Source organism: Lactuca sativa, chromosome 1, assembly GCF_002870075.4.
Source record: "Lactuca sativa cultivar Salinas chromosome 1, Lsat_Salinas_v11, whole genome shotgun sequence".
Classification (NCBI taxonomy): domain Eukaryota; kingdom Viridiplantae; phylum Streptophyta; class Magnoliopsida; order Asterales; family Asteraceae; genus Lactuca; species Lactuca sativa.
The window spans coordinates 33,981,068-34,008,706 of record NC_056623.2 but is presented as its reverse complement, the minus strand read 5'-3'; the positions used below and the strand labels follow the sequence as shown (position 1 = coordinate 34,008,706).

The 27,639-nt window shown below is 35.5% G+C and overlaps 3 protein-coding genes across 5 annotated transcripts; 1 reads left to right on the top strand and 2 right to left on the bottom strand.

Annotated features, from left to right (window-relative positions):
- Window positions 1–7,148: 7,148 nt before the first annotated feature.
- Window positions 7,149–8,539, bottom strand: LOC111913579 (uncharacterized). Its single transcript, XM_023909307.3, has one exon. It carries the CDS (start codon window positions 8,251–8,253, stop codon window positions 7,333–7,335), a length of 921 nt encoding a protein of 306 aa, XP_023765075.1. The 5' UTR covers window positions 8,254–8,539; the 3' UTR covers window positions 7,149–7,332.
- Window positions 8,540–9,873: 1,334 nt separating this feature from the next.
- LOC111913616 (cellulose synthase A catalytic subunit 7 [UDP-forming]) lies at window positions 9,874–11,360 on the bottom strand. The gene has a single exon (XM_023909341.2). It carries the CDS (start codon window positions 10,807–10,809, stop codon window positions 9,874–9,876), a length of 936 nt encoding a protein of 311 aa, XP_023765109.1. The 5' UTR covers window positions 10,810–11,360.
- Window positions 11,361–12,208: 848 nt separating this feature from the next.
- On the top strand, window positions 12,209–27,615 carry LOC122195852 (uncharacterized). Of its 3 annotated transcripts, XM_052769501.1 has the most exons (5): window positions 12,209–12,275; window positions 26,167–26,319; window positions 26,399–26,553; window positions 26,632–26,737; window positions 26,874–27,615. In XM_052769501.1, exons 3-5 carry the CDS (start codon window positions 26,519–26,521, stop codon window positions 27,339–27,341), a joined length of 609 nt encoding a protein of 202 aa, XP_052625461.1. In that variant the 5' UTR covers window positions 12,209–12,275; window positions 26,167–26,319; window positions 26,399–26,518; the 3' UTR covers window positions 27,342–27,615. The 3 variants fall into 3 exon arrangements, 2 of the variants coding, with proteins under 2 accessions (XP_052625461.1, XP_052625460.1); XR_006186796.2 differs by lacking the exon at window positions 12,209–12,275 and having other exon boundaries at window positions 26,117–26,319; window positions 26,815–27,611; XM_052769500.1 differs by lacking the exon at window positions 12,209–12,275 and having other exon boundaries at window positions 26,117–26,319.
- Window positions 27,616–27,639: the final 24 nt, after the last annotated feature.

Sequence of the window (27,639 nt, the reverse complement as noted above, 5' to 3'; positions counted from 1 at the left end):
TTATATTTATGTGTATGATGTATGTGGTATTTTGGGAAAGCTCACTAAGCTTTGTACTTACATTTATGTTTTTGGTTTCAGGTACTTCCGGCACTAAAGGGAAGGGTCCGACCTGATGACACAACATTCTCCCCCTTATGATTTCTGCATTTATGATTTCTTTTACTATGATATTTTGTAATAGTTTGTATTTTGGATGACTTCGAGAAATGTAATGTTTGGGATTGAAGAACTTAAAAATGAAATTTTTACTTATGAATTTTGGGAAGTTACAACTTCTTTGTTTGATAAATAAAAAACCCACGGTTGGAGATGAATTTACGGCTAATATGGCAGGTATTTGTTTAAATTCTAGATCTAATGTGTCTAGAACTTGGATTATTGATTCGGGTGCAAATCAGCACATGATTAAGAGTGATATTGGTCTGACGGATGTGGTTGATGTTTCTATTTTAAAAATTGAAGTTGATCATCCTAATGGTAGTTTCGAAAATGTTAACAAAGTTGGCAATTTAAAAATATTAGACACTATTACTCTGTATGATGTGTTGTGTGTACCTGATTTTGATGTTAATCTCATGTATGTTCATCAGCTAACTAGAGACAATAGACTTCAAGTCCTGTGTGATGAATGTGGTGGTTGTCGAGGCCAATGAAATAAATACCCTTAATATTGCACACAAAATAGCGTATAATGGTAACGGGGTCGTATCCATGGAGATTGGTTCAATTTATTACTTCTATGAAAAATCTCCTTATTCAAGCACTTTTGAAATAAAGATAAAACTGAAATTGGGGATTTTAATCTTTTGAGACTCGAAAAAAAAAAGTTACACTAAGGTTGGGAAATTATAAGTAAACAAGTAAAAGGTTTGATTAAATCAATGAGAGGAAGTTGGTTGACATTGGAATTCATCACATGGATATCTAGTTAACTTATCATTAGATGGTATGGTGCAATACTTGTGATTTTACTTAACTTGGCTATAGCAATTCATAAGCATAAATCACCTCAACTCTTCTTTGTTACTAAAATGGCTATAGAAGCTCATAACGCATTTCCTTAATCAAAGTCACAAATTTAATGAAGCATTTAATTTTGTAAAAATCGATATGCATTAAGTTTTAAGAGTTACCAAGTCCAAAAGATATCAAATGCTTACATCATCATTATAGAGGAAATATTTTCATGGCTTAGGTGAAACGAAAACAAACACATAAACCATTTGTTGCTTACTAATTTGAATGTCCATTACTTAACCAATAAAAACTTAGGGTTTGCATGCCTGGCATGTACGCCATGCGTACCTATGTATGCCATACGTACTAAGATGTGCCTTAGTACGCTAAGTGCACACACGTATACATGGCGTACTCCCAAACTTCCCAAATTATGAAAATGCCACTAGGACTTCCAATACATACTTCTTTCTACTTATGGACCAAAATGCAATATAATTCAATTATAGGGTTAAAGTTAGAAGTACCTTATCATTGGGATGTTACACATTATGCAAAGGATTGTCGTCAGCAACCCCATTAGCGAGCACCAAGATTTGTTACCATTCTGAGCAGGTTGGCCATGTTAAGGCCAACTGTCCCTTGCTAGCCGCCAGACCAGTGCAGGCACCAGCCCCGACTACTTTGAGAATCACAGATGGATGCCAGGTCAGGGCGGAGCCACCGAGGGATCGAGGCCATGTGACTTTTTGTAATGTCTCAATTTTCATAGCAAAATTTTCTTTTTTATTTATTCAATTAAATCAGAGTATACTTAATTTGTGCAGAAAACATGATGCCAATGAACGTGTGTACAATCAAGTCTTGCCCTTCTCACAATCCAAAGAAGTACCTGAAAACATTTATAATCAACTGGGTAAGCACGAAGCTTAGTGAGTTGCTAAAAATTCCATATATCACAATACATATACATGCATATAAATAATGACTCACAACCTTTCGCCAATCCACCATTTGGCTCAAGACTTTCGCCGATCCACCAATAATATGTGAATCATAGACTTTGTGATAACCTAAGAAATACATCCTCAACTACCGTCGATAGTCAACATCAAAATAGGACAATACATTCTTGCAAACGCCTAAAAATTCAACTACCACCCTTATTGACGTCAAACCGTAGGCTCAAAAATAAGTGCGCAAAAAGTTGTGTCACTATGAGAGCATGTTAGAAAATTTAGACTCCTTACGCTACCGTAATTCCAGAAATATAAATTTCGCATGAATCCGACACAGTATGAATAAGATGACATTTATAGTAAATAAATGTCTGTCATACGTAGAAAGTTACAACGACGAAAACTACAAGGAGATTGGTTGACTTTTGGAAAAAGTCACCAACTAGGCAATCGTAGTACTACGTAAAGTAGGAATGATGGAAAAAAGAATGCATAAAACGGACATCATATAAGATAGTTATGATTTTTAACGGTAATAAAAACACGTCGAAAAACAAAAGTCAAAAGTAGACAAAACAACCAAAATGAAGGTTTTAGAAAATGACCAGACCTACACGGATATATAAGAGTTATTGAGAACAGAGTTTGTATATGAGAGTTATGGAATTTCAAAGTTGAATTTTTAGCATCACGCGCGCTCGCGCACACCTGACCCTTGATACATCTAGATACGAAGTGATGTTGCACACTGAGAGTTCGACATGTGGCAGCATCGTACGATTCATGCACAAGGAAACCAAATTGTTTATCTTTTGAGCTAGTTTATCAAATAAATAATATATAATAAGTAAAACCGTATAAATACAACGCGAATAACAAAGCCACCGACCAGGGGAGGCCCCTACAACAAGAGTTAGATGAGACACGATTCATCAACACGCTGATAGATTTTCAGCTAACACCAGGCATATAATCATTAAATCTTAAGTGAGCAGGAAGGATATGTATAGATCTAAACGGGGTTGACACCCCCACCTGTGGTTGCTAGCTACAACCCGGCGACATATCCAAGCAGACATAACTTTCTAAACACAACGACGTTCGATGAAGTGTCATGGATTTTCAGGATCAACAGCCATAGCTCGATTATAGGAACTCATTGTAACTTTTTTTTTTAAATAAAAACTAACTATCTTAGACTACTACTAGGAACCAACCTAAGAAAGTAGTGATAGTATACTCCAAATCGAGGAAACGAGTTCAGAATACACTCACTAAACTAGATATCCACTATTCTTGAGGAACGCCTTGAGAAGTAGTGCCTACAATATGGTAAAAGGAATATTAGGGGACTATTATCAGAATACTAATCATGAATTAAAGTATACATCCTCTATCTAAATTAGGATTCAAATTTAGTCATTAAACTATTTGAATCCTATTACCAAAACACAAGGAATTTTGCTAACATGCTGACTCAGGATAAGAATACAACGAGTGATAACGTAAGAACTTAGACAAAGTATTTTTCACGTTTACCAAACCTGTGAATTCACCAACATTATGTTGAATCTCTAAAAATCATATGTATTCCTAGGTCAATAACAGACAGGGCCGGTCCAGACGGTGGGCAACCCGTGCGACCGCCCAGGGCCCACGTCTCTAGGGGGCCCAAAAATTTTGGGTTATGCAGTGTATATATATAAAAAAAAAATTAATACCTAAATGATTTTTAGGGCCTAAAATTGGTTCAAACTCAAACTAGCTCAAAAGATAAACAATTTGGTTTCCTTGTTATTGCTAATTGTACGCGTTTATAGTGAAGAATAAATGATATTTTTTTGAGTCTTTATGATATTTGTCTTTAAGGAACCCTTTTTTCTTTTCGCCTCAGGCCCCATATACGTTTGGACCGACCCTGATAACAGAAATAAAAGATTATTCAAACCAAAGAGTGTGGACAACTCTCAAACTACCGAAGAAGATGATGATTAAAGACCAATACTCGATAGGAAAGCCTCTTCCATAAGCCAACATTCCAAAACGTTGCGTCCCTTGGTGTTTCCACCACCAGACCGGGGGTGTGACAAACTTCCGGCCTACTTGCCATTTCGTCTCAAAAAACACGAGTTTGTGTGTATCTATACTTACCGCCTACTTTCCATTTCGTTGTTAACACACGGGTCTATAGGCTCCCGACCTGTCAATGTTCCACCGTCAACCCCTATTCTAACTGTAACAAGCAATTCAAGTATAATAACATTTAATCACATAGAGGCTATACTTTTGGCTCTACTCAATAACCCTAGTACAATATCATTAAACACATAGAGACTATCCAGTTATACTTTCGGCTCTACTCTACTAGCTCTTATATCCTAACATACATAGACATATATTGTAATACATGGTAAAATGAGATAAATCACCTTGAGGTGGAAGATCCTCGAAAAGCTAGTTCCTAGGCTAATTCTTCATTTTATACCTTTTTAAACAACCTAAGTACGGATATTACTATGTATTTGTATTAGTTTGTATTTATACTATTTCCTGGATTCCTCAACAATACCAATGAATACATCGAGATCTATCAAATAAGGAACAATCAGGTAAGATCATACAGTAGGTAGGGCCCATTTGGTATTTATACATTCATAATAACGACTATGGATATAAATATAAGTTAAACTTAAAGCGTAGTAAGTGTAGCTTAACTTACAGAAATTTCTAGCAAAAATCGGAAACCGTGCGAGCAAAACTTCAACCCGAATCTTCTATTTGTTGGACTCTCCAATGACTCAAAGCCCCGATAAAACACTCTAAAAATGAGGGAAAAGTTGGACCAAAAAGGATGGAAAAGCTAGAGAGAAATCTGGTTGGAAATGTGAGTGAAAATGAAGAATTTCATATCTATATATAGGGATACAGGGAGGCATGCCACGTCAACACATAGGCATGTCGCGCCACGTCGTCGACGAATGCTTAGGTTTAAGGGTGTCACGTGTCACAATGTTGTGGTGTCACGTCGCCTTGTCTCTCATCACTCCAGCCTTGCCACATGTCATCTCGTGGTGAGGCCACGTCATCATGTCAGTCATAAGGATCTGCCTTCAGCTTGCCACGTGGGGCACTATGGTGCTGCCACATCACCATAATTGGTAATTTTCCCGAATCTTCGAATAGCCATAACTTTCGCATATGAACTCTGTTTTTTACGTTCTTTATATTCACGCCTAGGTAATTTCGAGTACTACAACTTTCCTTTACATCTCAACAACTAATTCTCACTCTATTTTAAATTCATTATTTTATAGAGATTAGACTGTTAAAGTTTGTGCGAAAATCATAACTCCTTCATAAGAACTCCGTTCTCGACTGTCTCTATATCGACGAGTTCGTATTTACGAGATCTTTAACTCAGTTTACATTGTTTTGGCTAACAATTAACCGATTTAAATTTTGATTTCTGTGTCGCATCGAATTTTCAAAAAATCATAAGTCAGATTTGGACGTTCTTTATATACATGTTTTCGCTTTAACGATTACTACGAATTTTGTTTAGGTTACTTAGACTAATAAGCAACCTATCTTCGCTTCACTTTTTACGACACGTTTTGTCATATAGGAATAAATGCAACATTTTTTCATACGAAGTCAGATTTAAATGTTCTTTATATCTATGAAAATTATATTGACGTCTACTACATGTTTATGATGATTATTTTAGCTAAAAAGTAATGTATTTCTACTTCAAATTTTATAAACAAACTATTATATTGAATTCTACCGTAGAGTGAACGTCCAATACATTCTATTTTTAAGATCATATCTTCGTGCTTAGGGTACCAAAAAATAAAAGAACTTAGTACTTAGAATATGATTTTTATGGATTACTTGAAGATAGACTTTTGATGTAAGAAGAAATGAAACATATTTAGTTGGACTACTTACTTTTGACTATGCTTTTGTATGCATCTAATTTGGCTTCATTATGGTTGTATTTATATGAAATTGTAACCCCCAAGTTAGACTATCATTTTCAAAAAGAAAAGTTGGGACCAATTTAAAAAAAATGATTTTATGTCATAAAATGTTCTAAAAAGTATTCTATTTCAAAATATATAAACGATGAGTGGTGTTACATTTTATATTCTATTATTCATGTGGTAACCATACCAATAACACAATGTATTATTTATTTTTAAGTCAAAATGGGGGAAAACAACCATTAAATGCGTACATCGTTGCTGGATACAAACATTCATTTGAACATCTTAAACAATAAGCATTACGTCAACTTTTTCCTTACCCTATAAATATATATATCACACACATTATAGAACAAAAAATCATTTTTTGCCTCAAAACATCTGTTATTTATTTATCTTTTTTGACTATACGCTTTTATATTATATTAGTTAAACATAACGAACATAAAAATATATTATATTTCTGTGGAGTTGGCTCATTTGTCAAGGTCAGATCCAGAAAGATACACTAAGAAAAACCCTGAAAATGATGAAATTATTGACCAAAAATGTGATCCAGTCTGTGATATCAAATTGAATTGGTCCCTTTTCTACCTCTCTCCATGTGCATCCATCTTGGCAATTGGCCCATTTGGCATCGATAGATATATCTAAATGTATCTACATTCAAATATATAAATTTTAAAAGTGAATCGTTAACATAAATTCTTTATAGAATTTTTTAATCTTGACGTACCAAAGATTCTTTGTTTTTAAAAGCTAGAAGTATATTTTATGATATATGAGATATAAGTAATCTGAACCGAAAGAATATTCCCCTTAAAGAAATCGTGAAAATGTTAAATTATATCAAAATATATAACGTAGTTTATGCTTAATTTAAGGTCTTATATTCTGAAAAATCATAAATAAAAAGCATATTTTATTTTGAATTTGTGTTTGGGGACCATATTATCGGATCAACCGATGATCACATGTTATAACTTTTCAAATATGAAATAAAATATTGTATTTTATTTTGTTTCTATTTAAGGCATTAAAAAATTTCATGGCATTGTTTTCAAAAGTGTCTCGTTTTAGTAAATTTCTATTCTAAAGAATATCATTCAAAATCAACTTTTAGAAAACAATATTATAGGTTTAGTAATTGAAGAGTAATAACCAAATATCCTAGTTATTAAAAATTTATAACATATAATATTGAATTTTAATTTTAAAAGTATGTTTTCGTACAATAGAATACCAAAAGTATGTTAGTTTTATTGTATAATTTTCCATTTACAAGAGTACAAATAATACACTATATAGTTCATCCCTTAAATAAAAAAACAAATGTAAAATATATATGAAAATACAATGCCAAAAACAAAATAACACAAATTACTTTATATTTCAATTGTAATTAAAAAGAAGCACCTCAAAATTTAAAATACTTTGTATGAGTCGACCTTCCAAGCATAGAGAAAGAGGCAAAACTCGTACGAACAAATTGGATTAAACCCTTCAACTGAACCACAAATCCCTGCCGGAGAAGGTGAAGTCGGCGGCGGTGGTGGGGGTGATGTTGCCGGAGACGACGGTTTTATGATGAACAATGCATGCCTTAAACCAGGACTAAAAAGCCAATCATGAACATCCCAATAAACTTCGATCTTTACTTTCTTGAAAAGAATCGATTCATTACCTCTAAATTTCCATTGAAGATGCTTCACATGAACCATCAAGTCACCATCGATTTTTATCTCCATTTCTGAATCATCATCCCCATTTCCATTATTTCTGTTCTTGCATTCGATTGAAATCTCGTGAAATCCTCCTTTTTCATCGAATTTAACTCGTGTGTGGAACTTTTTCTTCCCAAAAACATGTTCTCGTCTCGAAACTAAAATGGGATCGATTAAAGCAGGCCTGCAACCTGTTTTTCTATAAGCATCTTTCCTCATATCCCCAAGAACAAGCACCACCTCTTCGCCGGAAACCACCGCGACGTAATACTCCGAGATTGGTTCTGTTTCGCCGTGAAACTTGGCAGCTTTGAGGTCCCAGAAAATGTCGAGAGGCTTACCATCGACTACAAAGCTTTTAGACCCTTGTTTTCTCCAGAAGTTCCATGGCTTTAGTTCGACTTTGCATGTGTACTCCGTTTCCGGTCCATCAACGGACACTGATAAGCCGTGAAGCAGCAGGTTTTTGCACCAAGTGACAGTAATCAGACGACACTGATCGGCGATGTTGGTCTTGTAAACGGACATGAAAACGCTCTGGCCGGTTTTCGTGACTGTTGCAGAATCTTCCGTCTTGTCTCCGGCGGAAAAACAAGCTGGGATTCCAATTGGGTCTTGCATGTCTTCTTGGGTATGCTCTAGTTTTTTGAGTGTTTTCAACTCCGATGAGCAACTTTGGGAGAGAAGTTTTAGAGATAATCAGAATATGGAACTATTATGGAATATATACGATATGCCAGATGGGTTTTCTTGGCAGTTGTAATGGAGTTGAAGAAATAAAAAAAGGGGCTTCAAACTGGCAGTTACATGAATGGAAGTGAGTGAACAAAAGCCATAAAAAGGCACCACTTTGCGAACCCTATGCATGTGACCTGCTTGATGAAATGTTTCAATGAAGAAGGATACAAGTCTTTATCATCTTTTATTCACGTTGGGCCATCGTTAGTTTCAAAGCAGAGCATGGGAAACGTAATATTAACGAAATTTTTAAAAATGTTTAATTTGATTTATATTTTTTTAAAGTTAATTAAGAAATGATCCATTTGCTGGTTCAAAATTTCATTCAAATCCCTATAAGAAAACGCGTAACCTTTAAGTACGAAATTTGTTTACGATAATGTATTGTAGTGTATGCCGGTTATTTTGTCTATATATATATATATATATATATATATATATATATATATATATATATATATATATATATATATATATATATATATATATATATATATATATATATATATATATATATATATATATATATATATATATATATATATATATATATATATTAAAAGTTAATTATTTGGATAGAGTTAATACTTGAGAATAAAATATACTATGTACAATGCGTATATCGTAGGTAATTATTGATTTATCATCTCGTCTTCTTTCATTTTGTAGGGTTTACGACTTGTTATCGTTTTATTAGTTTCCTTAAGAGAATCCTAGATCAAACTCATCTAGAATATATAATAAAATTGCACTCTTTGGACCATTTTATTACGATGGAGATGAGTAGAGTGTTTGTCTTTTGTACATACAAAAAAAATTATAATTTTGTCCCATTGACATTAATATAGTACGGTACATTCAATCTTATAGGGACAATTTCATAAAAGTTGGGATGAAGTTTATGTGTATTTGTGTTTAACATACATGTGAGAATATTTAACCCAACAAAAGTTGTTGAAAATGGACAATGTTGATAGCAAGTTTACATGCTTGGCTAAACGTGAACTTGAGAGTATTTTATAGGATTGTTATTTTCTGACAGGATTATGATTTTCGAATTAGATAAGTATTTTCAAGCATTAGATTTTTGAATCGTGTTCATTATTTTCGAACATAAGATTTTCAAACATGTTGATGATTTTCGTACCAGATCAATATTAAATATATGTGTCACTTTGGAAGAAAATGAAAATGTTCAAAAATATTCGTCATTTTAGTATTTTCAAAAGGGAAAATGACACATACGCCCTATAAGTTTCTAGGGTTGACCTTTTTAGTCATTTAAGTTTTTTCGTGGATTTATGAGGGAACCAAGTTGTGGGCAACTTGTCTTTTTAGTCCCCTTTACTTGTTTTAGCCGGTTTAAGGGACATATAGACAAAACTTAGGGCCTCTCTCTCTCTCTCTCTCTCTCTCTCCCCTCTTCTTTAAACCCTTAAATCCCCAAATCCATTATGCATCTCATTATAACACATACACTATGAATCACATCCTCTATTCTTCTCATAATCGATCGACAGTCTCCATATTTTCTTCACAGTCAACCGACACCCACCTGATGTCTCCATCTGAATCAATCATAGGTCTCTCTCCCCTTTCATCTTCTTTGTTCTGAATACGGACATCAGGTCGGCTTTCATCTTCTTTGTTCTGAATACAGACATCGAGTCCTTTAGTTTTCAACACAAACGGGTCAATCCTGACCCAAAGCAACGAGAAGATCGAAGCAAGAAGTATAGACCATATAACCACAATAGTCGGGGTCCTATTCTGCTTTCCCATGAGACCTTTAAGAAACGGATAAAGATGAACAATCACCCAAAACGCAAAGAACAACTTCCCAAATAGTGAGCCCCACGATTGGTACCCGATCACCCAAAATTGCTCGTTCCTCCACCACTCCTCAATGCTGACACCGCTCCACCGGAGCTCGAGGATTCCGGTGGTGAAAATGGAGAGAAAAAGAGAAATGAAGAAGAGACTTGCTAAGGTGTCAATCTCCGGCATGATGAACTTTCCGGTGAGGAGGCAGACGACAGGGAGGGTGCAGTATGCGAGGAGGGGGAGGGAGGTGAAGGGGTAGACGGTGGTGTTGACATAGGATAACCGCTCGAGCCATTTTAGGTTACCGCCTTTGTAGCCATACCAAATAGGGCTATGCCGACTGAAAAATATCTCGACTAAGCCTAGGGCCCACCGGAGGACTTGGTTTAGACGATCCGAGAGATTGATTGGAGCTGATCCTTTGAAAGCGGGTCGTTTTGGCATACAGTATATCGACCTCCATCCACGGCAACAACGGTGATAATGGGTGGGTGTGGGTTGTGTTGGTAGCCCAAGAGAACACGATGGTGGGTGCTGGCGGCGACTCTTGGTGGTTCCCGATGGCAGTGGGTGGTCGAGGGTGACAATCCTTGACCGCTCTTGTTCCCCCTTCATTCCTTGGCAGTAACTCAGTGGGAGGGAGGGAAAAGTTGACTTTCACAAAGTCCAAGAGAGAGAGAGAGAGAGAGAGAGTGAGTGAGTGAGTCCGAGAGTGGGGAAAATTCAAAGGCAATATAAGAAAATTAGTCAACAAATGTCAATGTGTCAAAGAAGTAACCGGGTGACTCCTTCATTTTGGCCAAAATGATGTAATCGACCCGACAAACACAACTGCGTTCCCTTATAAGGCCACAAAAATTGTTTAGGGACTAAAAAGATAAACCCTATAAAGTTCGTAGGGCATTTATGTCATTTTCCCTTTTCAAAAAATATAATATATTTTTAAAAATTAGGATTTTTAAAGAACAGTCGTGTTATGGTATTTTTGATAGATATGGTTATTATATGAGACAATTTTTACTTTATTTATTTATTTATTATTCTTATTTTTGTTGACTAGGTCAATACCTCTAGAATCTTTCTTTCATGTCCAACAAGGGTTTTGGAGTTTTGGGTACCTTCTTGTTTCTAAAGGAGACGCCGAACGTTGAGGCTTAACCTTTCGGATAAGCTGATCCGAAAAAAGAATAAATAAAATAAATAAAATAAATGTGTTATGTGAGTGAATTAAATTAAATTTAAAATATATTAGAAATGTCATTAAAGTAGTCCTCAAGAATGCCATTAAATGCCATCTGGTTTTTGATTCTGTGCCACATATGGTTTGATTTGCTCCTATTGTCGTTGCTACATCCTTCACATGTTTAGGTATATCCTTATCCAACTTTCTTCATCGATAAGTTATCGGCTTTTCTTTTTTTTGTTATTTTTTCCATGACAAATCAAGCTTCATATATGGTTTCAATCAGTTCTGTCGTTATTTAAATCATTAGATGTAGGATTTCTTATTTAATCTCATAGTTTTTCTACATCATCAAACACCTTACGAATAAACATTTGGAACTCATCAAAAATTGTTCAGTGTGTTTATAAAATCATATATTAAATAATTTCCGATCCAAACAATCATAATCAATTTTAAAGTTTCGTCTGGATAGATGCGAAAATAAAATTACGTTCAAACTCACACAATTAATTTTTATACAATAAAAATGTGAATTAAAGTTCAACTCACTGAAAAACAAACCATTCGGTGTCGCTTTGTGGCATAATTCAAATAGTGGTAGATTGTCATGTCATTTATTGGTATTGTCGTTTGTGATATCGTGGTGTTTTCTGATAATGGATTAAGCTAGTGGTTTGATGAGGACATGTATTCACCCAATGTTAGGGCATTAAAGGCATTGGACAAAGTTGAAAGCGAAGATAGCCAAACTATCATATCAATAATTCTTTTTGGGTACGAACTACATTCATAAATACTAATAATATGCTTGCAACCAGGTTTGTCCACATGGTGCATTGTGTGTGTTTGTGTGTATGGTGGAGTCAGGGACCAGAACCATGTGCATCACTTTCAAGTAGGTTTACTTCTTTTTGTTTGTTGGATCTTAATTACCTTTGTCTATATGGATTTCTTAAGTTAGTATGAGTAATGATTGAGAGGTGAATATAGGATTGAAAGTTTTGAATGAATAGCTTTCATGGAACCTTGGTGATGAACGAAATTTATAGGGTTGAGAGCCTACTAAAGCTGAGTGTTATATCTGTGTAGCAGAGTTTTGGAATTATTCATCCACTCCGACCCTGGAAGGCGGGGGTTGAGCGTCGAAATCTTGTTGTGAGGTCTAGTTTAGGTGAGGTTCGCTACAAATTAACAAATCATATTTGATAAGTTATAATTGGTTTTAACATATTGTCGACACTTATTTACCAAATCATATTTAACGAATTGAAATGGAAATCTTTACAAAACTTATTATTAATTGGATTTTGAACAGTTTCACTCAAAATCATGTTTAACAATTTGGAATATTACAGATGACATTTACGTGATTATAAAGGAAAAAAATGTCATTTAATAATAATTAAAATGACATTATTTTGTTGTTTGGACGATGTGTGTTTGTTTTTGGGCCATTATTTATAGATTGTAAAGTATTATGTATGACAAAAGGATGTTTTCTTTATGTCTATATATGGGCTTGACCCGAAATAGGGCCCAAAAATTTTAATTATTGTTTTACGAACTTTTTTAATTATTTCTTAAGTATATGAACTTGTTAAATTCTCTTTATCCCTTTACTATAAAGACTTTGTGTGTTCATTAAATAATAGATATATGGTAGTCATATAAATATGCCAAATGTTAAATTATTAGTTTAAATTTTCAAAATATCTTAGCATTTTATTACTAAATGAAATTCAAAACCTAGTTAAGCTTGCCATGCTGAGTTTTGTATCAAGGGACGACAATTTCAAAAGATATTTTTCAATTTGTTGTTGGTTCAAACAGTGGCGAGTGTAAAATGTAAAACCATGTGGTTCACTATTTAAGTGAAACAAATAGAAAATAAAAAAAAATAAATAAACAATACTACTAGTTGCGAGTTCAGATCAGGTCGAGTCATATAAAGCAAAAAAGATCTAAAGTTCTTACAATTGTATCTGATGAGGTCTTATATTTTGATATATTTTTACAAGTATATCATTACTAATACTTTCTAAAACATTTTTTCAATATATGACACCGAAGTATAACTTAAATTGATCACCCATTTTGTTGTGTACATCAGTGTTGACCAACTTCATTGCCAAAAATGAACGTTCCACACTTGTTGTAACACCGTAAATTTCAAAACAATTTTTCGCATTTTATAAAAACATAATTCATTCATTACTCATAAAAAAATTATTGTCTAAAACTCAATTCATAACATATATCAATCCCAAGATCTCATAGCATAAAAATCTCGTGTGTGTACTGATCAAGTCGGCGCCTTCCCGCGATCCTCACTAGTACCTGAAACACATAACACATAACACTGTAAGCACGAAGCTTAGTGAGTTCCCCAAAATACCATATATAACACATATTAGCCACTCGAGGCTATAACTCTGTGGGTCCGTGCACCCAAACTCTGTGAACCCTCAGGTTCTATCTCTGTGAACCTTCCGGTTCTAACTCTGTAACATGCACAGCATAAATCACATAGAACAACACAGTGCAACACATAACACATATATAGCATACAACACTGTATCACATAACTCTGATTACCTACTCAAGGTAAAGTATAGTAAGAAGACTCACCTCAAACTCTCGTAAATCCCTGACTCGGTAGAAGTATTGCCTAGCCTCCGCCTATTCACACAAAGTAAATATCCTCATAAATATAACACACGAGGCTAGACTCGACCCTCTATTGTCACCCTCAGAAGGGTAAAAGACTATTTTACCCCCCTCATGACTCAAGGACTCCATTGTTGACCAAACCCTAAAAGTCAACAAAAGTCAACGGTCAAACTTTGACCCAACTCGCCGAGTGCACTCCGGTGACTCGGCGAGTACACACATGACTCCTAACTCTTTGTCCCGCTTGGCACGTCGAGTCCCTCCCTAAACTCGACGAGTCACCTCAGGCATGAATCGAGGGGCCACCCCGACTCAACTCGCCGAGTTTCAAGAACAACTCGGCGAGTACAGCCTTGTACTTCAGTCCTCTAATCCTCTTCTGACTCACTAAGTCATCCCCTAACTCGGCAGCCCATTCACTGAATGATTAATGGGTAACCTTCATACTACTCGCCGAGTCTGTTCTTGGGACTCAGCGAGTTCATGCCATGCTCAACAACACCAACACGAGAAGGGACCAATTACTCAACAATCTTCCTCTAAAAAGGGCTAAAAAGCCCTAACTCTAGGAATTACACCATAAACTGAAGAATGGTCGAATGAATACCTCAAAATGAAGTCTTTGAGCCCTGGAGTCACTGGATTAGCACCCTCTTCAGCCTCCTCTTGCCTTGGTCCTCTTCTATTTGCAAAAACACCAACAAGAGATCAAGAAATGGCTCCTTCCCTCTCACAATCGCTCTAGCTCACTTAGGGTTTCTCCCTGGGGTCTGGTAGTCGCAAATGACAGCCATAAGGCCCATTAAATAGGCCCCAAACCCGAGGGATTAGGGTTTCATTAAACAGCATGGACTCGCCGAGTCCATCCATCCACCCGGATAATGATTCGCGTCTCTACTCGGCGAGTCTACGCACCAACTCACCGAGTTCTTCCACAAAACTTGAAATATAACGAATAAATATAATACCTAAAATTCCGGATGTTACACTTGTTGCAATGTGTAAAATCAATGCAAGTTTCAAGAGGAGATAAACCTTAGGATATATCATATGCTTCTATTCTTCGACCATCTTTTGGCAAGTTCTCCAATGCTCTTCAACTCATTACATCTGTTATCTTCTCATACATCCTTAATGTAATTTTTATGTAACATCCTATTTCTAGAAGTCTTTTCTTCTGCGATTTTGGACAATAAATGGATCAATTAAAGGCCTTGGGCTTCAAGAGAATGAGGTTTATACCTTATTGGATGATGACAATGTTGAATAAGTGATTAAGGTTCGTGTCTTGGAGTCAAAGGGTAAAACGGGAAAAGTGATGTTTCAAAATTCTTTCATGAATTAAGGATTTTAGTTAGTTGTGTTTTAAGTCAAAAGTAATTAGATATGGTTGTGGGGCTCGTCAATACATTTCCGTGCATATAAAGATCGCCGAAAACGGAGTTGAAACGAAGAAGTTATGACTGTTTGAAGTTGGACTGAAATTCGGTGAAAACCTATTCTCACGAGGTGTGAAGTAATTCTCACGACGTGAGATTCCTCACGAGGTGTGAATATATTCTCACGACATGAGAATTGTCCAGGCCAGAGCCACCAAATTTTTAGTGTTTTCAAGGTATTTAAATGTAAGGATTCATATTCTAGGGTATTTTCTTAGCCCCCATCATATCTAGAACCTCTTGGGAGAAATCCTAGCCTCCATTTTAAATATTTGAGCCTCCCTTCTCCTCTCTCATCCATTTTTTGATTTTTTTGGTGGTTTTTTAGTAATGTTTTCATGCAAGATTGATCCTTGAAGCTTGGTAATTGAAGATCTCAACTTTCATCTACCTTCTAGACCTTTGTAAGTTATAAAGTTCCAAGCTTTATTGCAATTCATCTTTGGATCTAAGTGTATTTAGTGTTTTGGTCCATTTTAATGAATTTTGAGTGAGAGTTGGGAATAAATTTTGCAACTTTATTACTCTCCAAGTTCCCAAGAACATTATATGTTTTAGATCTGGACTCCCACACCTTTTGATCAGTTTAGAATGTTTACTAGGACCTCATGGACTAGGAAAGTTTTGATCTTTTTGTTGGATTAGGTGTCTAAGTTCATAACTATTTCTGGGATGTACTTGACCCGGTTGGCATAGTCCATTTAGGTTGCATGGCATTGCAACACTTGGATAGACTAAATGAGAGAAAGGACACTTAAGGATTATTAATATATTATAAGTTCTGATATATTAATAATATTATTTAATTAGTATTGATCAAAGAATTGATTTGAAATTAATTAAGTGATCAAAAAGAGACTAATTAAATATATGGGGTTGATTGTGTAAATAATCTATTCTTATATAGTGAGCTAATGATCTATGGTTTGTATGGATTGAGCTAAAACCCATAAAGTGCTCCATGGATAATCCATGGAGGTTACAAACCCATGGATCATGGAATATGAAAAGCCATGACAATTAGGGTTTACATGGTGTAACTCTACTTGTGCCACAACTATATAAAGACCCCTAGTCTAGCAAAATTGGCACTACTTGTACAAGATAGAGGGCTAGCCGATTTTGAGGTGTAAGTGAACTTCTCTCAAGTCTATTCCAAGATTTGTAGTGTTGTGTGAGACATTTGAGGCATCACACTTGAGGTGCTAGGCTCACAAGGTTCTCAAGGAATCCAAACGACAAAAGGTATGTTCTTCTTTTACCATTTATGTTTAAAAGTTCCCCATGGTATGCTAAATAGGTTAAGAACCTTGAAAAATCAATTTTGCATGTATCATAGTAAAACATAGATCCAAGGTTTCTAGGGTTGCATGTACACCTTAGGAGTGTTAGAATGCTCAAAACCCAACAGTGGTATCAAAGACTAGACTTGTTTGTTTGATACATGATGCAAAATTGTGAAAAAAAAACTCAGTTTTTCTGCACTCTGTAACATGAACTCATCGAGTCCATGGGGGGACTCAACGAGTCCATGACTAAATTCATCCTACTCGTCGAGTAGGTTCGTGCACTCGACGAGTAGGAGCCCCAGAATGCAGATTTTCGAGTTTTGCTGCTGGAAATAGACTAGGAACATTACCCTAAACTGTTTTGGTCTTATAAAACTTGTTTTAGATGGTGTAATGGTTATGCTAATCCATTTTCAATAGCTATTATCAAAATTTCAAGTTTTATATGGTTAATTTTATGATTCTTGAAATTATTGATATGCATGTTCATGAACTTATGAGTTTAGAAGATCATAGGAATTATTTGTAACTTGCTTGATTTAATTCTTGATCATTATGTGTTTTAATGGAATCCATAATTTGTCCTCAAGTTATGGATTACCAAAGTCATCCTTTTAAAGTCCATTAAAAAAAACACATAGGTTACATAAAATGAAAAGTCTCTCATTTTAAGAAACCATTTAACTCATAATTTATGAAAGATGAAAAGTTTTGAAAGTTACAAAACTTTCCCTCAAGTTTTGGAGCATGTAAAGTCACTTTAAAAACTTTAGTTCCAACCCCTAGAATTTTAAAAGTTCAAATTCAACCCTTATACTTTATAATATTATAGTTTAATAGTAATTATATATGTATAAGAATAAGTCGTTTTACCGTTAGTAGGCCTCATTCACGAAGTCGGCCTATAAAGGGGGGGGGGGGGTATAAGGTTGCTGCCTATAAAATAACAGCTTAATAGGTGTCCACTCTCACCCACCGCTTCCTTAATCGGTGGAGGGCCGTTAGCCGAACGGGTAAGACAAGGACTTTAAATCTTCATTAAAAGTATGATGAATATAAAGTCACTAAATGTTTTTATAAATTACCAATCTTAGTTACTTTAGGAAAAATGTGAATAATTTGCTAACCTATGAAATTACACTTTACACTTTGCTTAAGTCGGTTAGTGGAGCATGTATGGCTAGGCAAAGGGTAACTTAATGTTTATCATAGTATCGATGGAGCGCGTGTGGTTAACCGACACATCGATTGAGGGGTAAAAATTAAGGGTACCAAGTAATTTGCATGGTTACTTCACACCTTGTTTTGTGATCCTCGGCATCCCAGTCACAAAACCTGAAGGGCACACTCGAGATTGAAACATGCCATTGAAAAATTCAATGAATCTCAAAGAATCTAGGAGTTTCAAAACCAATTAAAACCTAATAATTTATTTCGTTTTTCATGGTGGAAATTGGAGAATCGTCATTCACCTACCTTCAAATATTTTATAGCTTGGATTACGACATCCCTTTCTAAGTTATAAAATATTGTGTTGGGTCCTAGCCTTAATATTTCATATTCGGTGTTATATTAAGGACTTAAATCAACTAACTTGAATATCTCCCATTGTAGATGTCTGGTTTAGACAACTATGATCTTCCCAAGTCTCGTGGAAATCATACTTCTCTACCTCCACCTCCTCCATTTATTTTCCATGACCCACATGCTCGAAGACTAGAAAAATTCAAGGTCACTCAAGCCCTACTAGCAATGAAACATAAAGATAAAAGACCTGTGTGCACTCATGTCTTAGGAATGAAGTCACACATTGACAGGTTGAGAATGATGGGTGTCGTTATCCTAAGGAAGTTGGCTATTGACTGGTTTCTTCAGTCACTTCCTGAGTCATATAGTGAGTTTATTAAGAACTACTACGTGACAGATCACGACATGACCCTAATAGATCTATCTTATTTGCTTGTTGCTGCTGAGTTAGAAATGATGTGGCACAATAGTCAAGCAAATATGGGTGGAAGGTCTATTTCTCAAACCTCCATGGATATTGACAATGGTAACATTGGAAGTCTAGAAAACCTTTATCTTCCCAATAGAAAAGGATCGGCCTTGGTCAACCCGGTTAAGCAAAAGGTAAAGGGAAAAGCTAAGTCTATGATAGTCCCGTGTACCATTCCCAAAGAGTCTATATGTTTTCATTGTCAAGAGAAGGGGAATTGGTTGCGAAACTGCCCTAACTACCTGAAAGATCTAAGAGAAAAGGAAAAATCAAAAAGGTTTGACTCTGCTTCAGGTAAGTCCACTATCTAACTCTGTTAAGTTCCTTATTGATGATTCTTAATACAAAATGTGACTCGGTTACATTTGGTGTTTGGCAGGATCAAACAAAGGGAAGGAAACTTAAAGAAAGAGTATGTTGAATCTAATCGCGAAGATGGATTTCAATCGCATGGTTCGAAGATTGGATTCTTGAGCTACTACTTAGGAGTTATGATAGATTCTTGCATAATATCTTCTTGCATATCACTACATTTCAACTGTGTATTTTTTTGGAGCATTATTTAACACAACACACTCTACCACATCACATCAATCGACTAATATAACACCCTATTCCGAATTGATTCCTAATTCGAGGATATGGCCCGAAGATCGGTCCTCATAAGGCTTAGGGCCTTTGGAAAGGTGAGATCTATACCCATTTGGGTGCGAGTAATGTAACTGAGGTGATCCGGGTGTTCGATTTGTGTTTTGGAGCCTAGGGGTATTTCAGTAAAGTTTCGGTTCGGGCTTTTATGGAAATTGGATTTTTGTTTGGAAGGTCTTAAAGCTGGTATAAGTTGACAAAATTGTAGAGCTTCTCGTTACCTTTTTGTGGATATAAGGAATGTCAGAAATGGACTTGTAATGAATAAGTTGTGGCCTTCGAAAGATTAGTAAAATTAGGGTTTCACCAAGTACGTGGAGCATACACGAGTGTACGCATGGCATACTAGGCCAAATGGTCGTGATTATCCTTTTGAGTACGCATGGCGTACAAGAAGTACGTTTGGCGTACTCCAGTCAGTCCCAAACCCTATTTTAGGGTCTTGGACCTTATTTAAACTCCTTATATCATCACCTAACCCTAATATCTTCAACCTTCATTCCTCTAAACCCTATAAATGAAACCCTAGCCCCCATTTGAGTGGTTTTTGATTTTTTGGGTGTTATTTCATGTTTTTGGTGTTCATAGAAGAAGAAGGAGCTTCTTGGAGAAGTGTGGAATTACTTAATGCTTTTGTATCCAGACTTGTTGCATCTTGATCTACATCTTGAAGGTATAAAGTGTATACCTTGGTGATCTTATGTGCTAGATCTAGTTTATGGAGTATTTTGTGCTTTTTGGAGTCTTTGTGTTAAAGATGGGTTTTTGATCTACTCCAAAAGCAATGGATGCTAGATCTTAGCTCCATTTAGTCCCTAGGTTCATAAAAATGCAAGCTTTATAGTGTATTTTGGTCTATGCAAGCATTAAGAACTTTGTTAAGTCCTTATTGAGCTTTTGAGTCCCTTTTTGCCATGCAAGCACGTAAAGTTGCCAAATTTACGTGATAAGTAGTCTTATAGAACCATATATGAGAGTTTGGCACTTTGTCTTAAACAATTAAGGGCTTATTGGAGTGAAAAAGGGGTCTAAGGAGTACGCTGGGTGTACGTAAGTGTACGCTTAGCATAATGCAGAGTTTGTGCATAAATGAATTGTACTTTGTACTTTGAGGCTGTGTACGTGGAGCTACATCTTGAGTACGCTAGGTGTAATACCCAATTCAACATTATTAGGCCTTTTTGATTTTAGGCCTTGTTGGTCCATTGGGCTTCTGTTTTTGGGCCATGGTTAGACTGAGGACTTTCTTGGTATAGGTCCCTTGAGAATTTTAGCCCCAATTTGGAAGTTGGGCCATATTGGGCTTTTGTTGGTTTTGTCTTGGGCTTTGGATTGCCATTTTTGGTTTTGAGCTTTCTATGCATTTTGGGGTGGGCTTTGGTTATCGCATGATCAAGCTCATCAGGACAAACCCTCATCGACTCGTCGAGTCAGGCCATGGACTCGGCGAGTCCCTTCGATTTGATTTCTCATTCAGACGATTTAAGGAAAATCTATCACTCCAAACACTAGATCTACCATCCTAAGGCTCGATTGTCACGTAAAGCTTCGATCTTTACACTCATGCATGGTGGTTTTGCTCTAATCTACCAATACATGTTCTCATAAGGTGTTAAACACCATACTCCTCATACAAATGAATAAAGTTGGGACTTTTAGGCTCTAGGGACCTCACAAGGTCCAGATCTGAGGTTTAAACCTCTAGATAACTTAGTATTCTCGAAGTCCCAAATAATATGTGATGAAAATCCTAACTTCTCAACTCATGAGATCTAACCAAGTAAAGGGGAAAGATTCAAGCTTTTTACCTTCTTATTGAAGCTCTTGACGAAATGGCCTGAACCCCAACAACTCCTTCTTTTTTCTTGCTGAATATACTCCTATTCCTCCTCAAAGATGCACTAGCATCCTTCAAGGTTAGCTTGGAGACTCTCTTAGCTCACTACACTCATTTAGGGTTTCACACAGAAGGGTTAGGTAGTTGGTGAGGCAGAAATGGGGGCATAAGTTCCCTTATATAGGCCCCAACCCCGGGAAATTAGGGTTTCTCTGCCCAACACCTACTCGACGAGTCGGCTCTCTGAATCATCGAGTCCATTCATTAATTTCACGCAGGCAACTCGACTCTTCTCGACGAGTTGGACTCATAACTCGTCGAGTCACTCCATAAATCTCAAAATTAAACACAATAATAATATACCTGAAAGTCCGGATGTTACACTATGCGTTTTTCTAGGTTACCCCACAAACCATCGAGATCTTAGATGTTTCAACCTTGATACACGCAAAATTATCATCTCCCTCCACGTGCACTTTGATGAAACCTCTTTTCCCTTCCACTCCATGACACTCACTCAATCTCCTTCCTACACCTTCCTAGACAGCTCCACAACCGACGTTTTCATATCTAGAAATTTCCTTCAAACTTCAATCACCACCAAATCCCCTTCCCAAATCAAGTAGCCAACCCAAGACCACCTCTCACCCCAAGCCCTCCACAACCAAGGGCACCCTTTACCATCCCAGTGTTCCTCCATCTCCCCCTCCTATTTTTATAATATCTCATCCTTTCACCCTATCCTCACCCGTGGCGAACATGACATCACCAAACCAATCTAATGCCTAAACCTTTACATCACAACTGAATCCCTATTACCTCGTTCTCATATTTAAGCGTCCTAGGACATAAATTGGATCAATGCCATGCAAGATGAATATAATACTCTTATTTCTAACATAACTTGGGTACTTGTTCCTTGGGCTCATGGGGCTAATATTGTTAGGTCATTGTGGTTGTTCAGAAAGAAGTAGTGTAGATGGTTCTTTGGATCGATACAAAGAACGTTTGGTCGCTAATGGAAAAAACCAAAGATCGACCATTGACAGTGATGAGACCTTCAGTCTTGTTGTCAAACCAACTACCATACACATTGTCCTTAGCCTTATGGTATCACGGAATTAACCCATTCACTAGCTTGTTGTCAAGAATGATTTCTTGCATAGTCAGATAAATAAGACATTATACATGAACCAGCCACCTGGTTTTTGAGATGCACAACGCCCGAACTATGCCTACCAACTTCACAAATCCATATATGGTTTCAAACAATCCCTTGGGGATTGGTTCCATTGCTTTGCCACCTATATCACCTCTATTGGCTTTATGCATAGTCTTTGTGAATCTTCACTTTTTATTTCCAAGCATGGGCAGGATTTAGCATACTTATTACTATATGTTGACAATATCATCTTGACAACCTCTTCTTCTCAACTTCTCAAACTTACCATCCATTATGGGAGACTGTGGTGACTTATCATGTTTTTGGGCATTGCAGTAACTAGAGATAAAAACAACATGTTTCTCTCTTATTGGCAATATGTGATGGAATTGTTAGAGTGTGTGAATATGTAAAGTTGCAATCCTTATCGTACACCAATAGACACCCAGTCCAAACTCGATCTCTCGGGTCCACCCATTGTCGACCCTACACTATACCACAGTCTTGTTGGCAGTCTTCAGTACCTAACCTTCACACGACCAGGTCCTTCGTATGTTGTCCATCAGATATGCCTGTTCATGCATGATCCCCAAGACCTCACTTACATGCTCTCAAATGCATATTGCGATATGTTAAGGGCACTTTAGATCATGGACTTTAGTTACACCGCTCCACGAAATCAGGGCTAATTGCTTATTTTGACACAGAGTGTGGCGGGTGGCCAGTTACATGACGCTCCACTAGTGGTTACTGTGTCTTTCTGGGTGAAAATCTTCTATCATGCTCATCAAAACGAAAAAACACTATTTCTAAATTGAGTACCTAAGCTGAATATCATGGTGTTGCCAATGCAGTGACAAATACTTGTTGGCTTCAAAACTTACTACGGGAACTTCACTCACCTCTCGGCGAAGCTACTATCGTGTATTGTGATAATGTCAGTGTGGTTTATATGTCTACAACTTCAATGCAACATCAATACACAAAACATATTGAAATTGACATTCACTTTGTTTGAGATAAAGTTGCAATTGGCCAGATCAGTTCTCCATGTTCCCTCTTCCCTTCAGTATGCATATATTTTTGCAAAAAGGCTACTAGCTTTCGATCTGGTTTGAGTTTTCACTCTAGACCTCCCACTCAAACTATGGGGGCATGCTAGTGTATATATTTATTTTGTATTCATAGCCCACTGTAGCCCATTATATCATGTCTCTATTTCTTATTAATGAAATATTACGTTTCATGGGAAAATAATACCAAAAATCTTCATCATTATCCATTATATTCTAAATATGTGTTATATTATTTTTAATTAAACACATCATATTCTATTTATCGCTTTGTCCATGGTGAATTATTTATTTCACCTCGTACACCCAAACGTTTACTCATAACCTTTCTAATTTGGGATTCTAATCATAGATGCACTCCAAAATAATGATTACAACTCAAAATCCCAATTTATCTTTATTATTATACATCAATAGCTCATACATTTCACATGCATTTGGTATTACCCACCTCTTTAGTCTATCACCCCAAAACCTCTAATTTGAAAAAACTTAGCTTTTAACATCATAATAAGGCGAGTTAAAGATTATGCATTGATTTGGGGATGCTAATCCACCTATAATATGTTAAATATCCTCTCCAAATCATCTAGACATATTATTAGCTCCAAATCCATAAACACGCATGCATACACTATAAGAAAAATCTTGAATTGCTACGGAAAGTTGCTACGGAATCAAAATTCGTAGCTATTTTATTACGAAATATGTTACAGAATGGCTTGTCGTAGCTATTTTTCTACGGAAATAGTTACAAAAGTGCATTCCGTAGCTAAATCATAAATAACTACGTAAAGTTGTTACGAAATCAAAATCTGTAGTTATTTTACTATGGAATATGCTACACAATGGTTGGCCATAAGTAATTTGCTATAGAAATGGCTACGGAATTACATTATGTAGCTAAACCTTGAATAGTTGTTACGGACTCGAAATCCGTAACTATTTTACTACAAAGTATGCTATGGAATTTTTGTTGTAGCTAATTCGCTACAAAACTTGCTATGAAATTAATATTCGTAGCTATTTGGCTAGAGAATTGGCTACGATATCCAAATCCGTAGTAAGATGGCTATGAAATTGAAACCGGTAGTTATTTTGTTACGAAAATTTGCCACACGATTAAATTATATAGCTAGTTTACTATAGAATTTGTTAAGAAATTATTGAGCATAGTTATTTGTGTATACGGTTGTTTTCGAATTTGCAAAACTGTTACGGAATTAAAATTCATTGCTATTTAGCTACGATGTATTCCGTTGTTAAGTAGCTACGAAGTATGTGTCCGTAGCAAAATATATAAAATTATTTTAAAGAGAAACTACTAATATTATATATAAAAAAAAATATCATGGTAATTTAAAAAGGTTATGATACAAAATAATCTCGGATAGCAAACTAGTAATTTTGATTAAGCATATAAGTTATTTTAGTTAATATAGTAAGTATACGGGATGATTTAGCTATATACAGTATTACTTTAAATAAATAAAAACTATATATATTTTATAAAAATTTATACATTTTAAGAAAAGATTAATTACTTACATGATGCAGTTTCCCCAAATCATCGCTCATACGCTCATTACGTCAATACAGATACCCCCTTCCCCTGTTCCCCATTTTCCCTCTTTCAGAAACATTTCCCCAAATCATATATATCACATTTGGAAGCAACATAAGGCGATCTCGGATGAAAAAGAGCATCCTATGAGCGCAGGGGCAGAGTTGATCCATCATATCCAATCTAGTAATCGTTCTATTCTCACCGACCTCAAGCTACAATGGTACTCTCTCTATCTCTATCTCTCTCTCTCTCTCTCTCACACACACACACACTATTACTTCAATTGTAGTCTAATAAGTTAATTGAGTTAGGTTTATACATCGGATTCGTGTTAAAATTGTTAAACAATCATTTTTTATTCAATCCACATTGAATAAGAGTTAAATGTTGCATATTAAGTTGTCGTTATAAAGCTATAATATGTAATTTCTTCGGCGATGTTATAGTATAATATGTTTAATAAATCTTGTAAGGAATTGGGAGAGTAATCGCTCTACAGATTCCCAAACCTAAATCATCCGTTCGACTCTTTTTGCACCCGTTCTTCCGGTTAATTTCTCTTGGATTCTGCACCATGGATTCTGCACCACTGATGTTGAATGGCAATGGTGGGGACTCTAATAAGATCATCACTGATACCGATCCAGGCATTGGTATTCAAAGATCTATTCCTTTTCTGTATTATTCTCTTATCTTATATAAATTGGATTTCATTTCAAGTTTTGAGAAAAAATCTAAGAAGTTCGATGAATTTAGCGATGTTATTATCCTGTGATTTCATTAATCATCACTGAACACTTCTTCGGTCTATGAATGATGAGATTATTTAGATAGATTAATATTTACTTATTTAGTAGCCTTTCGAGCCTGAATTATTTTGCTTTAATGAAGAATCTCTTACTACCGTAAACTGTATAATGGATTAATTGCACTGGATATATATATATATATATATATATATATATATATATATATATATATATATATATATATATATATATATATATAGATTGGTGTTGTAACAATTGATAACTGAATCCATTATCAGTTTCAAGACTTCTAAAGATGTCAAAAGCATATGATGGCATTTTTATGCACATTTCAGTAAAAAAAATAGGTGGAAATCGATATAGCACTTTTTGCACATGCAAATGCTTGAATGTGGTATGAGCAAAAAAAGAAACAAGAAAAGACACTTACATCTCATGCAAAAGCCTTTAAGGCTACTGAAAATAAGAAACATCAACAACTTTCTCAGGTAAATTACCATCATGTAATTTATAATAATCTGTAAGTCTATTTTTTTGTACTAACTATGGTTATGGTGAAATCATCAGGAAATATTTGTTGCAACAATTTCATAGATAAGAAAAGTGCACTGGTTTGAAAAGTTCAATTGGTTTATAAGAAATGAGAATTATTTGCTTATTAGTGGATGTGATGCTCAACAAAATGAAATGATAGTCAAACGTTACATGTCAAAAGGAGATTTGTGAGTATATATTGTTTCTATGCTATTTGTTGATAAATTTTTATGTTGATTTTAAACTTTTTGATGATAAAAAAATAGGTATGTCCATGCAGAACTACATGGAGCATCTAGTACTGTGATTAAAAATCACAAACCTGATAACCCTGTACCTCCTCTGACACTAAATCAAGCAGGATATTTCAGAGTAAGTAACAACCAACAAACTATTAAATTTGGTATTTTGCATGTTGTTAAGAGGGTATTTTGGGAATTATGATGTAGGTTTACCATAGTCAAGCATAAAACTCAAAGATTTTTACTAGTTGGTATACCATCATCAGGTCAGCAATACAACTGCTAGTGGTGAATATCTTCCGGGATTTGGCATTGTATTTTGGTTGGATGAAACGTCACTGGGGTCTCATATGAATGAAAGAAGAGTAAGGGATGAAGAGGGCGGAATCAATGATTCCGAAGATAATGAGCCTTTCAAAGAATTATTCGATTCCGGTTCTGAGAACGAATCACCCGATTCAGAATATCACGTAAATGTTTCCAATTTATCAACAAATAACCAAAAAATAATGGATTTAACCTCGGAAGTCGGTTCGCTTTGTGAAATTACCACCTCTGGCATCAATAATACCAATTCCCAAGAAGTTTCTATTCCAACTGTGTCTCCTGAACTTTTAGATCTTCTTGAGAAAGCTCTTGAGCTTAAATATGGTGCCACATCAGTGAAAAAATACGGGCTTGATGCTTTAGAAATGAAATCTAAAAATAATAATGAAGAAGAGAAGGAACAGTGAGTGAAAAAGCGTATGTTTCAAAAGTTGAAAGAAGAAAGCTGTTGAAAGGTCAAACACATAGTGAAGGTGAAGATGGTGGTCAAGTAAAATAAAAAGTGAAAAAGAAAAAGGAAATTATAAATCATCCACAGAAAGAAAAAGATGTTCAGAGTGTAAATGTGTACTTTTTTTTTGAAATATGTATTTCTTTTATCTATTGCATATTTCTTTTGGTTTCTATAAAAATACTTTGTTACTTTCAGTATTATATTATTTGTATTTTTATAGATTGATATAAATAGTCGAATTGAATAACCAA

Excerpts from the sequence above, each read along its gene's own strand:
- LOC111913579 (XM_023909307.3), bottom strand. The coding sequence starts at position 8,253 with ATGCAAGACCCAATTGGAATCCCAGCTTGTTTTTCCGCCGGAGACAAG.
- LOC111913616 (XM_023909341.2), bottom strand. The coding sequence starts at position 10,809 with ATGAAGGGGGAACAAGAGCGGTCAAGGATTGTCACCCTCGACCACCCA.
- LOC122195852 (XM_052769501.1), top strand. The coding sequence starts at position 26,519 with ATGATAGTCAAACGTTACATGTCAAAAGGAGATTT. Across the intron at positions 26,554-26,631 it reads TACATGTCAAAAGGAGATTT|GTATGTCCATGCAGAACTAC; the intron begins GTGAGTATATAT and ends ATAAAAAAATAG. Across the intron at positions 26,738-26,873 it reads ATCAAGCAGGATATTTCAGA|GTCAGCAATACAACTGCTAG; the intron begins GTAAGTAACAAC and ends TACCATCATCAG.